General features: G+C 41.8%; 1 protein-coding gene across 18 annotated transcripts in view; it reads right to left on the bottom strand.

Moving 5' to 3' along the window:
• Window positions 1-15549, bottom strand: part of CHL1 (cell adhesion molecule L1 like) — a 318808-nt gene that overhangs the window by 43536 nt on the left and 259723 nt on the right. For 17 of the 18 annotated variants that reach the window (XM_068960377.1, XM_068960380.1, XM_068960374.1 and 14 more), the window contains 4 exons: window positions 8175-8297; window positions 6961-7131; window positions 4762-4809; window positions 2597-2717 (listed from right to left, as the gene is read on the bottom strand). In XM_068960377.1, coding sequence (XP_068816478.1) covers window positions 2597-2717; window positions 4762-4809; window positions 6961-7131; window positions 8175-8297 — 463 coding nt within the window. The remainder of the gene's footprint in view (window positions 1-2596; window positions 2718-4761; window positions 4810-6960; window positions 7132-8174; window positions 8298-15549) is intronic. The other variant, XM_068960381.1, reaches the window with a different exon arrangement.

Here is a 15549-nt window from a genome sequence, read left to right on the forward strand (position 1 = left end):
CCCTGACCCTGCCACCACGCACGATGCACATACACAGTGCGTATCTGCTTACTCTTGTGTCCATCTGGTACTGTGGCAGAATGCCCGGGCACAAGCTACTCAAAAGCCCCAGGTACCAAGAAATTACGGTTTTCCATGAGCAGTAAGCGTAACAGTACAAATGCCGTGTTTCCTGCAAGAGTTCTTTCCTTGATATTGTACCAAAGTAAGGCACCGTGCGGCCCTGGGTGTTGTATTCAGGCAATGCCCTCCCCAATCTGTCATTATTCAGAAATGACAAATTGGAAATGTACTTATTTCCTTATTTTGCAGTTGGCTGTCCCTGATCTCAGTTACTTGAAATTTGGCTCAAGTCTATCCACTTCTGTGGTTTGTGGACTTTCACTGGAGTGGACTGGCAGAGACACAGGTAAAACTGATCACTTGTCTGCTGAAAGTGAGAATTTTAACAAATAAAAGTATGTTTTTGGGGTCTAAATGTTGCATTTCTGAAGGGCTTCCGTGAAAAATATTTGTTTGGCGATGTGACAAATAACTGTAGTTTCATAATCTCTCCTCCCTCTAAAGCACCTCCTGATAGGAGAGAAATAAAAACAAAATGTACTTTGTTTCCTTCCAAAAGTGACTACTTAAAAAAAATTTTTTTGAAAAATAATAATAAAAAAATTTCCTGGAAATTTTTGAACGTTAACAAAATCGTGTACTTTCTTTTGACTTTTTTCCAAATAAAGACCCTCCTTTCTTTGACGTTCTCTGTAACACATGATATCAGCTCTACATGAAAATTCCTATCTCTGCATCTCCAAGGTGATTTGTGCATTAAGCACCTTGACAAAGTTATAAACTCAGGTCCATGGATACGTAGAGGTTCACAGGCCTGTGTGGCAGTAAGCGACACAAACAAGCACGCAGAGGGAACCATAACCCACTGCAGATACTTGGAGTGACTCCAGCAGAGACATGTCATTCGCCTTCTCTCACAAAACGGCAACCAACCGCAGAGGCATAATCTCACCAGCTCAAAGAGTGAGTGATCCCCTTTCGAGTCCCCATGGAGAAACGAGATGCCCTAAAACATGTTTGCTCAGGCAGATAAATATCCTGATTTTAGAATTTTATAGAGGGGATAATTGCACAGCCTTTAGTATGAATTATCTATCTGCTAGGCACAGTCTGCATCCACAGACCTGCGGCCCAGCAATGCAGGATGAGAACACGATGATTTAAGTCTCCTTTCAGAAACGCTCTATCACAAATAAACCAGAAGCAACGGTGCTTTCATTGTGCATTTAGTGGTGCGGAGATTTTAACTTTACCCGTTTCTCCGATGGTAATTCTTTTGGGGCAGACTATTGCATCTACAGGTGCACAGTAAAAAGCGGCAAACTGGACTGAGGGCATAGTGCAGCTTATTTCTGAGTTACTGCAGCAAGAACAAGGTCTGAGAGAAGTATTCACAGCTTCATCATGACGACTGCATTTAAATCAATGTTTATATTGGCTATTCCCTTTCCTTTCTTACCTAATTCTGTCCTGTGTTATCTATAATAAAAGAATAAAATTGTCCTGGTCTATCTGCTCATTTCTCATCGCATAGCATCTCGTTTAACCCTTCCCTATATACAGTGACCATCTTCTCATTGTGATGCTCTGCCATGCTTAGTACAGGCAGATCCAAGACTAGAGCCCTTCAGCAGTGCTGTAATATAAATGCTATTAGAGATAACAAGCTTGAGATGTCCCTGCAATGCAAAGGACCAATTTTTCCCAGAGGCATGTGTAGGAACGGGCCCCAAGAACTGGAACTAAATTAGCAGATAGCCCACTAATATTAGTTTAATAAGGTCAAGCCAACTGGCCTGATTCCAGTTCCCTATATTCTTACACAGTTGTGGACTTTGCTCGCTGATACACTGCATCCTGTGAGAACACCTCGGAAGAGACATCCTTCATACAAAAATTCTGAGTGCTGGGGAATAAGCCACAGAAAGTGCCAAAGACCACGCGTGCTCCCTAAATAGCATCCCCCCCCTGCAGCTGTCGGAGGAGAACACTGGGCTAGAGGGACCACTGGTCTCACTCAGCAGGGCGTTTCTGATGTTCTTAATGGATTTCTTGAACCAGGTCACCCAAGAACTTTCCTTTTGAAACCTGAGATCGTAGGAAAAATGCTCAATTATTTCTGACTATCGAAACAAAATTGAATTGGTCAAATGAGAAACATTACTGATTGAGCCAAATGATAAAAGCTAAATTTTGATGCTACTCAATTTCTCAGCATCTCAGAAGTAATACCGCTCAGAGAGGTTACCACAGTACTTGTTCTAGGATAAGAGAAAAAAAATCAATACTTACCACGGTATGATTTCAATTACTCGTTTACAAACTATGCCAGTAATGAATATGACAAGGTTGCGTGCTAGCTCTTTGCTGCTTTACAAGAAGTATACATACTTCAGAGAAACTCTGCATAGAGATCCAGTTTAAAATTGTATATGCGTATATGTTTATACATATGTCATTGGATAATTTTTCATACTGGTTCTTCTTTCATCAATTCTATTTCAAAAGGAGATTAAGTGTGTGCATTACTCACAGCCCTTCAGCAATACATTCAAGTAGTAGGACACCTCCCTTGATGACAGTGACTGATGAGCTACTGCCAGAAGATTCAGGAGGGATCAGCAGTTTGGGTTTTCTCTCCTTGATAAAATTTGCTAAAGAAAAAAAAAGGAAAAAAAAAAAGGAAAAAACATATGAAAGAATAGGAAAAGAACTTACACATGAACTTTTGGAGCCTTTGCTCTCCTTCAATAATGCCACAAACACTACTCCTGTCAGAAGATTTGTGACATTGATTTATAAATTTTTTGTTAGATTTATATTGTTTAAGACCAGTCTAGGACTCTAATGTTTGTCCTACTTACAGCGAGAAGATGGCTATAGTAATACCAACAGGCAGCAGTACTTGTGAAACCTAGTTTACTATGGTTTCATGTCCTACTTTCCAAACACCAGCCCATTTCTATCGTACGCCTTAGCCAATTTTGGCCCATTGGCCTTTTCAATTACTGTTCTTCCTACCTGCACCATCTTTCTTAAAACCTTTCTTCTGTATTGACTCTCCGTCATCTTTTAAATCTCAGATGAAAACTCATCTTTTCAGTCATGCACACCCCATCAAATTGTCCTTCTTGCTACAATTATTAAATCTACAGTAATGGAGATACAATTTGCAAGGAAGACCGTGTAAACAATAAAACAAGATTGACCCGCACTTCATTTCAACGGACCATTTATTGCAGTCTGCCAAACAATGGTTTCATGATGAAATATGCCTAGAGTTAAATGGCTATTCAGTTATCACTATAATAACAATTAGAGCAGTAATGAATAAGTCCCCAAATGATACTAGTTCTTCAAAAACAGTCATTTACAGATGGTTTGTTAAAAGAGCGTATGTATTTTTCTGAACCGTTTTCCTGAACCATTTTTGCCCCCCTCCCCACCTCCCCTTGCTTTGCATCTCCCCAAATGCATGTGTCACAAGTGTTCAGAGCTGCAGCAGGACACGTCGGTGCCCGAGGTATTCTCCTCCCAGGCCCTGGACATGCTTCCCCTCCTTGCACGTTTTCCATCTGCCCTCCACCTCCCGTTGCCAAAGGCAGGCAATCCTCTTCCCAAGCAGCGACAACAGAGTTCAGACATTTTTCCAAGGGTAAATAGTTCACTGAATGTCTGTCGCTCTGCGCAAGCTCTGCTTGTTCTGCTCCCCACGGGTCCCCTCTATGGGCCAAGTCTTTGAGAACTGACCAGTGCTTTGAGCTATCCATCCTGAAACATTTGAAGAGAACCCACTTTTCAAAATCTTCTGAGCTTATCAGCAAGACAAGGTCCTTCGGGTGTTTCAAATCTGGCATCTCAAAATCAGAGGCTCTCTGAAGCAATTTAGCCGAATAAATCAGAATCAGGAGCTACATGTGAAAATCATAACCCTCATTTGTAAATATCTGAAACAAAATTAACTGGGTGGAGAATTACAGGAATGCCACTAGCTCTAATTTGACCTATCTGTATTGTCCGCATAAAGGTCAGCAGCATATCTTCAGCATACTGCTGCACAAAAAGAGGGGGAACACAGTAAGGGAAGATGCGAATCTACAGCATGAGAACTGCTGTGTTGGGTGCTTACCTGCAGTGAATATCAAAACAGCATCATCTACAGTGAGAGGGAACTATCCCACATTTACGATCAGCGATCGCTAGAGACGTGGATGGTTACTAGGGAGCAAGTAAAGCTCTGTAAATCCACACCTTAAGCTTACCCTGGGGTAATGCAGCCATGCAGAATATCTTCTTTGTGACCCTTCAGATGTGAGTTCATCTGTGGGTACCTAGCGCCAATGTCTTCCTAACCACCAGAGAAAGCCTGAGAGCAGCCAGCTTTGGCTCCTACTCTGAATGGCCCCCTCCATTTGTAACACAAGAAATCAAGGGGATGAGTCTCCTAACGTAACGTTACATTAGGAAATGTATGTGAATGTCTTTTCATAAGTAAGAAAACTACCTCATTGTTAAAAACCTTCTGATTTCTGTTCAAAAGTAAAAGATGAGCAAATCGCACTCCATGGACCACTTAAATCCAGACTACCGTAATAAAAAGGCTATTGTGATTTTTTTTCCCCTAAGCAGCAGCTCGTATTTCATCTTTGCTGGTAGAGTCTCAATTTAAACGCTAAATAACAGATGCATTTAACTCACCCTTAGTAACCGCAGCATTAGGTGAGCCTGAGTCATTAGCATGTTTAACTGAAATAAATAAAAGTGACAACCAAATACAAACATGCATAGCTGATAGAGTATCAAATCAACCAAAACAAAACAAGCAATGCCCTCCCCAAAAATGTCTGCCATAAAAGAAATAAAAAAAATTTAACATAAAGCAATGGATGAACAATGAATTACTGAAAATGTAAAGAAAATATGTTAATGATATGCAGCATTCTGAAACACACTTCATGGGCGATTTAATCATCATTTCGTCCAAACTACCCGGTAGCATACAAGACCAATAAGCCCAGAGCAGCCACTACAAAGAAATTTTTTAAAATCTGCCCAGTCTCTTCGCTCTTATTGCTTACCTTTTTTCTAGGCACTTTTTTTTAATACAGTCCCTCCAACAGTGAACTTGGCACAGAGAGGAAAGGGCAGTTTCACACTGAGTTTACAAAACCCTCCAAGAACATGCCTCACTTTCAAACCTGCACCTAGTCTCACGGCTTCAATAGCAAGATGCGTGCACACAAGTGCTTTTCTGGACTAGCGCCAGGGTTATCGGAGGCCCCAGAATCAAACACTGTCTCATTTTTCTCTAATCTGTGTGTCCAAGTGTGTGGGTCTGGACACATTATAAAAGCTATGGAGAACAGTATTTCATTTTGATATTTTTCACAAAATTATTATCCTAAGATATGGTTTAAGCAAGTATTAAGATATACAAACCCAGTATTAATTCTTTATCTTTTCATCCCAACAAGAATGCTCTCAAAATCATGTATTAAATATTAAGGCTTTCATTTGGGAAGGAAAATATCCTTGGCTTTCTGGGCTACATAAGCCCCAAAGGTCAGAAGCATTAGTGAAACAGAAGGTTGATATTAAGGGCACAGGAAGCCTAAACTAGTGCTAAAAGCAATACTAGAAACTATTACAACTGAAAGAAATTCAAGCAAAAAGGGATGGATCTCCAGCCAGTATAAGCTGCCTGAGATCCACTGGCTTCTGTAGGGCTTCGCTGATGTAATGCAGCTGAGGTTGTGGCCTAAAACGCTGCTTTGTCCTTTCTGAATATGTGTACTCCCGTCCTTCGTTTCTCAGCCCGTTCCCGTACACCCCATGTATTCAGGCGGCTTGTTCTTTGCACAGCTTGAATTAGCAGCTTGATACAGCAGCAGACACATACACACAAGCACAAGGCACACGCATATGAAGACGGGATCACAAAGCCCACAACACTCCCAGGGAGACCCAGGTGCAGGGACAGTCCCTGAAACCACCTTTTACGCAAGTCTGCAATCTGACTAGATTCAAAATGATTAGGGTCCTTGTAGCCTACAGAAACACAGAGATGCTATAAAAAGAAAACCCAAGAACTGGAAAGCAGTTGACTATTCCATACTCAGTATTTCATCAAGGAAACGGAAATGTCTCTTGTGTCACTATGGCTGTTCAATCCTTTGACAGAGTTTTAACAGAGGCAGCCTGCAAACAAGATTTTATTTTGCTTCTGCCCGGGAAGGGACTAGCCTGGAACGTCACAGAAGCCACTGCCAAGGGAGGGCCATAAAATGGTCTACAGGGCTTGTTACTAAACAGCAGGCGTTTTCTCCTTAGAGGAGAGGGCAGCGACATCTGCGCCTCCTGGTGATATTCACCTTAACTGACACACAGTGAAAGGCAAGGCAAAGAGCCCTCTGCAACTGAGCACACGGTCAGGAACAAACCCTGAACTACAGGCTCAATGAAGCTCCTTTCAAGCTCTCTGACATCCTGCCAGCCAGTGACAAACTCCCACTGATGGGACACCCGAGCTGGTCCCTAACATCATGCTTCCCAGCCTCATCACTAAGCTCGTGGAGAAGGAGGCCACGTAAGATGCTTCAAGGCCCGGTGAAGCCCAGCTGGTGACCCACTGGACTACAGACTTCCCAAATTCATCATCATTACCTTTCGGGGAGAACAGGAGGAAGACGGGCATTTGTGGGGGTGCAAAAAGCTTTTATCAGTTGGACTTAGCCCTTAGAGTAAGGTTAATAACGCAGGAATAAACACAGTAACACGTATTATCTTCAGAGAGAATCATATCAGAGACACAAGGCACACATCTGCCTCTGCTGACACCTGGGGAGTTAAAAAAAGAAAAAAACACGAAAGCAAGAAACCACTCATCTACAGACTTACAACGGGAAACCTTCAGTGTCATTGGCATTTTCTGTACAATCGTCCTCAGTCTTGGAAACGCTGCAAAGCAACAATAATCACTTCGACTGTCATTTTCTTCCACATTTGCAAAGTAGAGATCTCCCTTAAGGCTCATGGAGACCCTTTCATCTTGCGGAATGTGCTGCAAATCTAGCAAGAAAAAATAATTATGATATGGTAATGATACTCAGCTGTTTCACCACTATGACTACTAATACTTTCCTGTCCTATGTTTGCTTCCAGATGGAAAATATAACTTTGACGCAAGAGAGGCAGAAGGCCCAGCCTAACCAGTGAGTTATTTCCCGATCTTCAACATACAGCACTGAGTACCAAGTTCCTGGTCAGGTCAAAGGATAATTCCAGCACCTTTCAATGACTCAAAGGGCTGCAATGCTGATATGGAGGTCACCATTCATAGCTTGCTCCTATAGCTAGTTTCCCAGGCACTTGTTCTTCTGCATTATAGATTCAGTACTATAGATGATCTGTATTACAGATTACAGCAAGCAAGTGTTAGCATTCACTCAGGCTATTGCATTGTCTCGTTGGTGATCTGGCCAAATGGAGGTCTGTGCGAAAGATGTATGTCAGGAGTAGAGAGACTGCCTTATAAGATCAGAGGTTTAATCTGGCATCCTGTCTCTGAAATTACTTGGTCAGCACTAGAAACAAACCCCGAGTGTCGTGAAGGCAATCTGAGTTACTTCTGCTTCTCACAAGCGAGAAATTCCTACAGAATACAAATGCTAAAGAAGAATGCGAGAGAAATCCTCAAAGAACTAATTATGCATACCTGACAGATTTTTTTTCTTCATGTCATAAATTAACCATTAGTTTAGGCAGAGAGAAAAAAAATAATGACAGAAACACATATTTTGCTACATTTTGCCCTCTCCACTGGAAATGCACTGGGCCTCATTACTGGCAGATTCATCAGCTGATTTTTAATCCACCTGCACTCACGGATTTAATAATAAGTTGTGCAAATGCACTCTACAATTTAACGGAGTGTTATGTAAAAACATATCTCCATTCACCGTTTTAACATTTTACTTTTCAGTTTCCAGATCTTTTTCCTAAGCACTTGCACAATTATTATTCTCATCACTTACGTACATCGAATGAAACTGCTCCTGAAGACAAATGTTTTGACTCTCTGCATGTGAGTTGTGTGCAAATTGATTACTTACCAATATTCATCCAATAGATATGCAATGGTGGGATGCCTTTCGGGGGGTTACAATGCAAAATCACAGAATCACCATGCTCCACATCCAGGGGCTCGATTTTTTCTTTTGGGAATTTTGGCACACCTATGTAGAAGGAAAAAAAGTTCCTCTTTATTGTTATCCTTTAAAATTTTGCCTTTTGCTCCTCCCTTAACATACGTCCTGATAAAATATTTACTTTACATTTGCATTCTCTGCCTTTAGTTGCCGCTACTATTTATCTAATGGCCTACAGTAACAATGCAGTTTATTAACAGTAAGAAATCTCTGGTAGCACTCCTCATTCATAAAGTACAAAAGTTGCTGTATCAAAAGCCTGGCTCGTGTTTAACCTTTGTCTGTAATGTCCATAACAGCTTTGGTTAGACTTCATTTTAATGTATTTATTTTCAAAGGTTTTCTCTAGTCCATCTGCACGTACTGTTTGGAAGGGAAAGCTCAAGGCCTTACAGATCCAGAGCCTGAGCCTAAGATGGGCACAGATGAGGGTATGCTGCTGGATCCCTGGCTGCTTGCTGGAGAGCAGAAAATAGGCTGGTAGTACAGTATGTTCTGCAAAATCTTGACTAAAAAAATGGTTCCCACGGAGCCACTGCAAGTCAATACAAGTGATGGCAGTCATCAGGCAACTATTCTGGCTGGTGCCTGGACTCTTATCTCTCGTCAGAATCAATACAGTACGATAAAAAAGCAGTATTGCCTCCTCGTCCCCTCAAGTGTAAAACTGTTGCTGTGCAGACCTGCAGGCTTCCTTAGCGAGCTTGTCCTGCAAGATGCGGAGACCGGCTTTACACAAATAATACTCACGGGTGCACAAGGCTGGCATTATTTAGGCTTAAATATAGATTAAAGTAATTAATGGATCAAGGACTTGATTAAACACTTAGAGCCAAGAGAGTCAACGCTGATGTCAGCGGGCTGTGTGCAAGTACGAAGAAGAAGCGACCATCCGCCATCTACAGAGAGGCGTCAGCCCAAGCTTGAGCCGAGCTAGCCAAGCCTAGGCGACCCAGCCAATCTCCGCAGTCCCAAAGGCGACAGGATTGCACCCGTGCAGAAAGGAAGCGGAGCTCATCTCAAGCCCACACCAAGCTACACGCTGGAAAGCTGCCGTTAAGAGATTACTGCGAACAAATTAACCTGCAAAAAGCAACCACTCCTTAAACAAATTTAGCTGAGACAGTTTCAGGGCGGACACTGTCTTTGCTTTCATCCCAGGCAAGTTCAAACTAGTGAAAGTTTCAGTTCAGGCAACTGCATTAAACAGCAAAATTAACAGCAACTCAACAGCAAAAGAACGAAAGCATCCTGGCTGCCCTGAACCAAACCAGCACGGCAAAAATTGCCGTCTTGGTGTTCAGGACATGAAAGGGAAATCCGACAGAGAATAAAAAAATCTAAGAAGTTAGTGGGACAGCAGCCCTACAGGATAGCTACAACGTCCGGTCTTACAGGAATTCATCTGAGCAGTGGTAGACCACTTTTGGTAAGATTTCCCATCTATAAAAAAGAAACTGAAGCAGTAGATAGTAAGGGTTATATCGTTTTGAAGGCCTAACTATTTAGCATGCCCCTTTCTGCCCCCTAAATATTAATACTATTGGCCCTAACTCACCGGGTTAGTGGAGGGCAGGGTCAGGCTCCGCGATTTGCCTTCCAAAGCCCTACGACACGGTTGCGCGGCACAGGGGCCCGTGGGCAGGACGAGGCCGACGCCGAGCGTCCCTTCTACCAGCACACACCAAAACAGCACAGAGGGGCAGAAACACGGCACCTCCTCTGAGAAGACTTCATACATCATGGTACTTTCCTGGATATTAGTAAATGATATAGTAATAACAGGCAATCACAATAATGTGGATTGCCTGGCTGCTGATTGTGCATAGATTTAATCTCGAGAAAGTAATTAGATTATTAGTACATTATGAATTCTTTGGACAGGCTAATGAACATCACCCACCCTAGAGGTGAAATTTCAGATAATACAGGGAACAATACAATCAAATCCAATACCTTCAATAACCTGCACTCTTCAAGCCCTAGAAAGTGCATCTGCTAACTGCTGGAGAGCTGGAACATTTTCCAGTAGGAAAAAAGTAGACTTGTTGATCTAAAACTTGCTCATTTTTCCCAGCAGCACATTGCTTTCACTACAACTTTAAGAAATCAGGAGCAGGTGAAGGATAGGGGATCTCGGACTAGAGACAGCAAAACAAGGAGATCAGCAAACAGACTAACAGTCAGATCGCTCGCCTACGACACTGGGAACTCCTGTTCAAACCCCTTTTCTGCCTGATATGGCATAAAGACTAAATCCAGGTCTCCAAGATCCTTGCTGGGTACCACAACCACTGGTCTCTTCCATCTGTTTCTTTACCAATAATTACAGAATTATGCAAAAAGATACTAAGTCCCAACCCAGGAGAGTGAAAAATTTTAGTCTTAGAGTCAACACAGTATGACTCAATATGGCCCAGACTTTTACCTCTGCTCCCAATCGGGGGAAGCAGGAACTTGAACCTGAACATCTTTAACAGATACTTGAACCACAAGGTGATCAGGTCTTCTGGGTTCTTCCATGCTGTTTTGTTTTGCTTCATTCTTTGTGAAAACCATTGAAAAATCTTGATTTTCCCACAGTGCAGAACTTGGGAGTATTTTGAACCACTGAAGTTTTGCAAGAGAGGAAAATTCAGCTTTCGTGATGATTTCCTGAGCCAAATTCTTCTGACAACCATATTAAGTTGAAGTTTAGGCCAATGTCCCACTGATTTACATGCAGAGACCCAATCTGTCTCAATGACTAGAAAGAGAACTGCTTCTGAATTCTGCAGGAGATTTACTGAGACTCAGAAGCAAATATCATATTGCACTTTGGCTCCTGCACGTTAAAAGTCTTTAACACGTATATGTAGGCAACATTTTTTGCAGTACTCCTCTGTTGTAATTAGAGGATACTTTTCAGAATCAATCACTACTGATTTGTGACTGATCACAGAAACTATCACATCCGAATTAAGCCAGGAAGTATTATACAAGATTAATTGTATGATGAAAGTGTTTAATACTGTATGGAGTTATCAACGCAGCACACAGACACTGTAAAATTTACAACCAATTGATCTCTCTGCAGTGATACCATTAAAGCTGTCATGTCAATCTTTCATGCAATTCCCCACACACAGCTATAATGAGGGGCCGGAGAATCGAGCACAGCTCCAAGTACTGCAGCTCACGTACCCATGACACAGGGGAGAACAACATTACTTAACGATTCTGCAAAAGGCTTGCTGAAACGCCAGCAGGCGGATGCTCTCGCCACGCAAGCGATCGAGTGACGCATAGAACAGCCATGGGGAAGATGAAAAACTGCACACCTGCCTTCTGGGGTGCAAAAACATCCTCTAAAAGCTCACTGTGGCACGTAAAGCTCTCCAAATCGCCCTGTCAAAGCTGCATCTTGAAGACTGTACGGCACTCCAAGAGCAGAGCCACATTGCTTTGACAGCGGGTAAACTAAGAAAATGAAAGATTATCAGTGTCCAGTCATTTGAATAATGAACCAGGCTCGGTTTAATCCCTTGTGTGACTCAAAGTTTAATGACCAAACTGTGCTTGAGATTAGGCTGAGAAATTAAGTTGGCTGAGAGAAACTTCGGGAAGGAGGCTGGCTCACTCCCTCCTACTTTTTATCCATTCAGAAAATGTCATTTCTCAATGAAAAAGAAAACAGAAGGGAGACCAATACCATACAAAATAGAAACCTAATTTGAGTTTAGAAGTATAGATTCTGCAATGTGTCAACCTGAGTCACAGTACTTTGGTCCTCAGCAGGATTACTTTAGATTTATTCAGGTAACGATCAGCACGTTTAGTTCTGTTACTTAGTTCTTGCCCTACTCCTATCAATTACAGTGGTTTTACACACCTGTAACTGTCCTGACTCCATGAATTTATACTGTTTTACACGAGAAGGGAGCGCACTGGATAATTTATACCAGTTTATGTGAGAACGGAGTGTACTGGATTTGGTATTTCACATGTAAAGTGTTAAAAGTTGAAGTAGAGAAGGAGAAGGATTTTTCCAGGAAACTGTCTAAATTCTTGGGACCACTGTGTCTGGTCTCTACCATAATCTGGTATAAACTGGGAGTGAGCTCATTCCAGTACATTAACAATTAACAAGTATTTTGGGAAACTATCGCAGGAAAATATCTCTATACACTAGGTCTGTTTTTATAACCTTTCCTCTGCTTTTGGACTCTTAAATTTGGGCTATGTGGTTATTTGGTCTGACCTGTAATGGACAGCCTTAAGTTTTTTCCAGGTAGAGAAATCCTTAAAGGATATAAGGATGAGGGAAAAGTGGACAGAGTCAAGAAATTTCTACATCCTGGAAACCCCCCAGCTCCTCAGACACTTTCATCAGTAAACGTTCACCTGTCTGTTCCACACATCAGCCCCCAGGTTAATCTTTAACCTGTCCAGTGAACAGCCCAACATATCAGAGAATCACAACAGCGACTTACAGTCACCGACTGCATGAGCTGCGTACCGAATACAGCTTGGGCAGTTCCCAGTACTCATCTCAGTGCATCAGCTTCTATTCTGGTCCATGTAGCCTATGCAGTAGTTAAATCTGCAATTTTCACTGCAGCCTTTGAACTGTTCATGAGACGTAACTCTGCTTACTTATGGCTTTTTTAATTGCTGCGTTCCACTGAAGAAGCCAGGAAAGCCTGGCTGTCCACGAGACCGCGGCAGTCACTCCACTCGCCTTCAAAGAAGCTTTTATGATGGAGTCAGTGATGGTCTCTCACTGGGTGTCAATCTCTCTTTACCACTCTTCCTAGAACTATGGGCCCTGGCAACAGTCAGAACGATCCCAACGATTTAGTTGGCCGGGAAAGCTGTCAAAAGTCTAGACGCTGGTTTAGGAGGCAGGAGACTTAAGTCTTATTATTTGCACAGTGTGCAAATGCTCAGCACGTTACTCTCTTCTGTTTTCTCTTCCATAAAACGAGTGTGCTGTAGTGAACGCCTTCACAAAGTGTGTTACTGAGATCTCCGATTTTAATAGTTATTCGGTATCTTTTAGTTACTTCACAATATTCATCAATATTTTGGAATATTAAATGCCGATTTCGCTTTCTTTGGGCAGTGTAGAACTGACATTATTAACGCAGCGCTGGTTGCCACTGGGTAATTTTATGTTTAGGCTATGTTTCCAGCCTCACATCTTCAGCCTTTCAGAGCAACGATTCAGAAATACTCAGCGTAATCTTTACTGCAGTCTGCTGTGAAGGGTCTTTCACACTAAGTTAATTAATGACGTTTAAATTGTACTTTTGCTCCTTCTTCTGGCACTGGGGCTACTCAGTAATTCAAGTAACAAATTCCTCAAAATACAGGAGGAGGGTAGGTGGTGTCTATGTTCTCTTCATTTTAATTCATTTTCATTCTGCATGTATCTTGTAACAAGCTAAACTTTGTCAAAGATACAAAATGTACGCAGATCCTGAGACTCTATTCATCCCCATTCTCCTTAATGTCATCATATATAGGGGAGGTGTGGTATTTTCATTATGTGGGTGACATTTAATGATCATTTCTGCTGACATTTCTATTGCTTTCCTGGACTGTCTGCTGAGCGTAAATAACCTTTTGCTCTCCTTGTCAGCAGCAAACTTACTTTCCTCACAAACCCGGTATTCTACTTCTGCAGTTGTAAACGTAATTTATGAAAAAAACTAACCTAGTCGGAAGGTCTGACTTGATTTTTTTTTTGTTTTGTTTTGTTTTACTTCATCGGCATAGTGACTTGCCAAGTAGCTTACATTTTACTTGAATACCGCTGGCAAAGCTCTGCAACCTCTGCATCATTACCGTGAATGCATGTAGTGATCTCACATGGATCAGTCTTGGCTTCAATACTTACTGGTGAATAGAGTTAATTTATCCCAAACTCTTCTATGTCAGGGCTTGCTTAATTTACAGGGGTTCTGTGCACCAGCAGCTCTCTTTCACTTGACGAGAGTTGTAGGCTATCCAGCACTTTACAATATCAAAGGTGTCTTTTTATTACTCTCTGAATCCTGATTTAATTTGCAGCGAATACAGGCACAGTTAAATAAAGTAGTAGAAGAGTATGAATAAAGGTCAATGTGCCTTAAGAACAGAGGGAGTCGGGTAAAACCCTCCCATAAACTATCTGTATCATTTATTTATTTTCTCTACTTAGGGTTTTACATTTATTAGTACTGAAATTCCTCTCACATTCTACAGCCACCTTCCTTCCACCCTCTCAATGTTACCTGTTGTGCACTACCCCCACTGTTGTTTAATTAATCTACTCAAATTAGGTACCATCTTTGGCTAACCTCAGACTAAGAAACAAAGGTAAAGATGGACGCAACAGATCCAGAAACTGGAAAAGTTTCAAATGATAAACAACAGAAGAATGACAGAAATTTATTTTCAACATTTTCCACGCACCTTTCACATATGTATTCACTGGCATTTGAAATTAATCAATGGGGAAATAACAAACTGCTTTGCTCAATTCCACTGGTTAGAAAAAAAAAACCCACTACAGTTAAGTCTCATCTAAAAGGAAGCTGCTCTGTTTGAAATCTGCCACGTTTGAAGGAAGCACCTCCAAAGTAGAGGTGCTCCGATACCCGAGTCAGAGCTCAAAAACCACCCTGTAATTGTCTGTGACCAACCTGGGTCAGCACAGCAACAAAACCAGGACCGCACTCCCCATATAGAAGCAGGGAGTAGAAGTAGTAGTAAAGGAAATTTTGTTCAGCTCAAATTGACATATAGACAGGCTTTCATTAAAAGCAAAAACTATCTATTTTGAGTACAGAACCAGTAATCCAAGATACAGACAGCCGTCAGTTCTTGTCTTCCATTTTTAGGCGTCTTTTTGGTTCAGTAACAACGCAGCATTGTAGTATCAGAATATTCTGCTGCTAGAGGTGACATGCTTTCCCTGAAACGTAACACTGAGGTCTCGAACCCTTTCAAAAATTAATGAGTCTGAGATACTTTTCTTAAGAGAAGCATTAACCCCACTGCCCTGGCCAGATACCAAAGCGAGTAGTTACATCCTGTCCAAAGCTCTGGGTAACTGCACTGCTCTTCTGATCCTGCTTCAAACTCCAGTTGACAGGGGGTACACGGCTGCAGTGTCCTACCTGTGGAGCTTACCTTTTGTGCAATTCTCCTCTACGAAGGAATGCTATTCCCTTAAAGCAACTGCAAGTTGGTGGAGACTAAACTATATAGTCATATATGCAATCCTGGTAATTCCTCACCGAGTATCAAGATG

The sequence above is a fragment of the Struthio camelus genome, chromosome 14 (genome assembly GCF_040807025.1).
Source record: "Struthio camelus isolate bStrCam1 chromosome 14, bStrCam1.hap1, whole genome shotgun sequence".
NCBI lineage: Eukaryota > Metazoa > Chordata > Aves > Struthioniformes > Struthionidae > Struthio > Struthio camelus.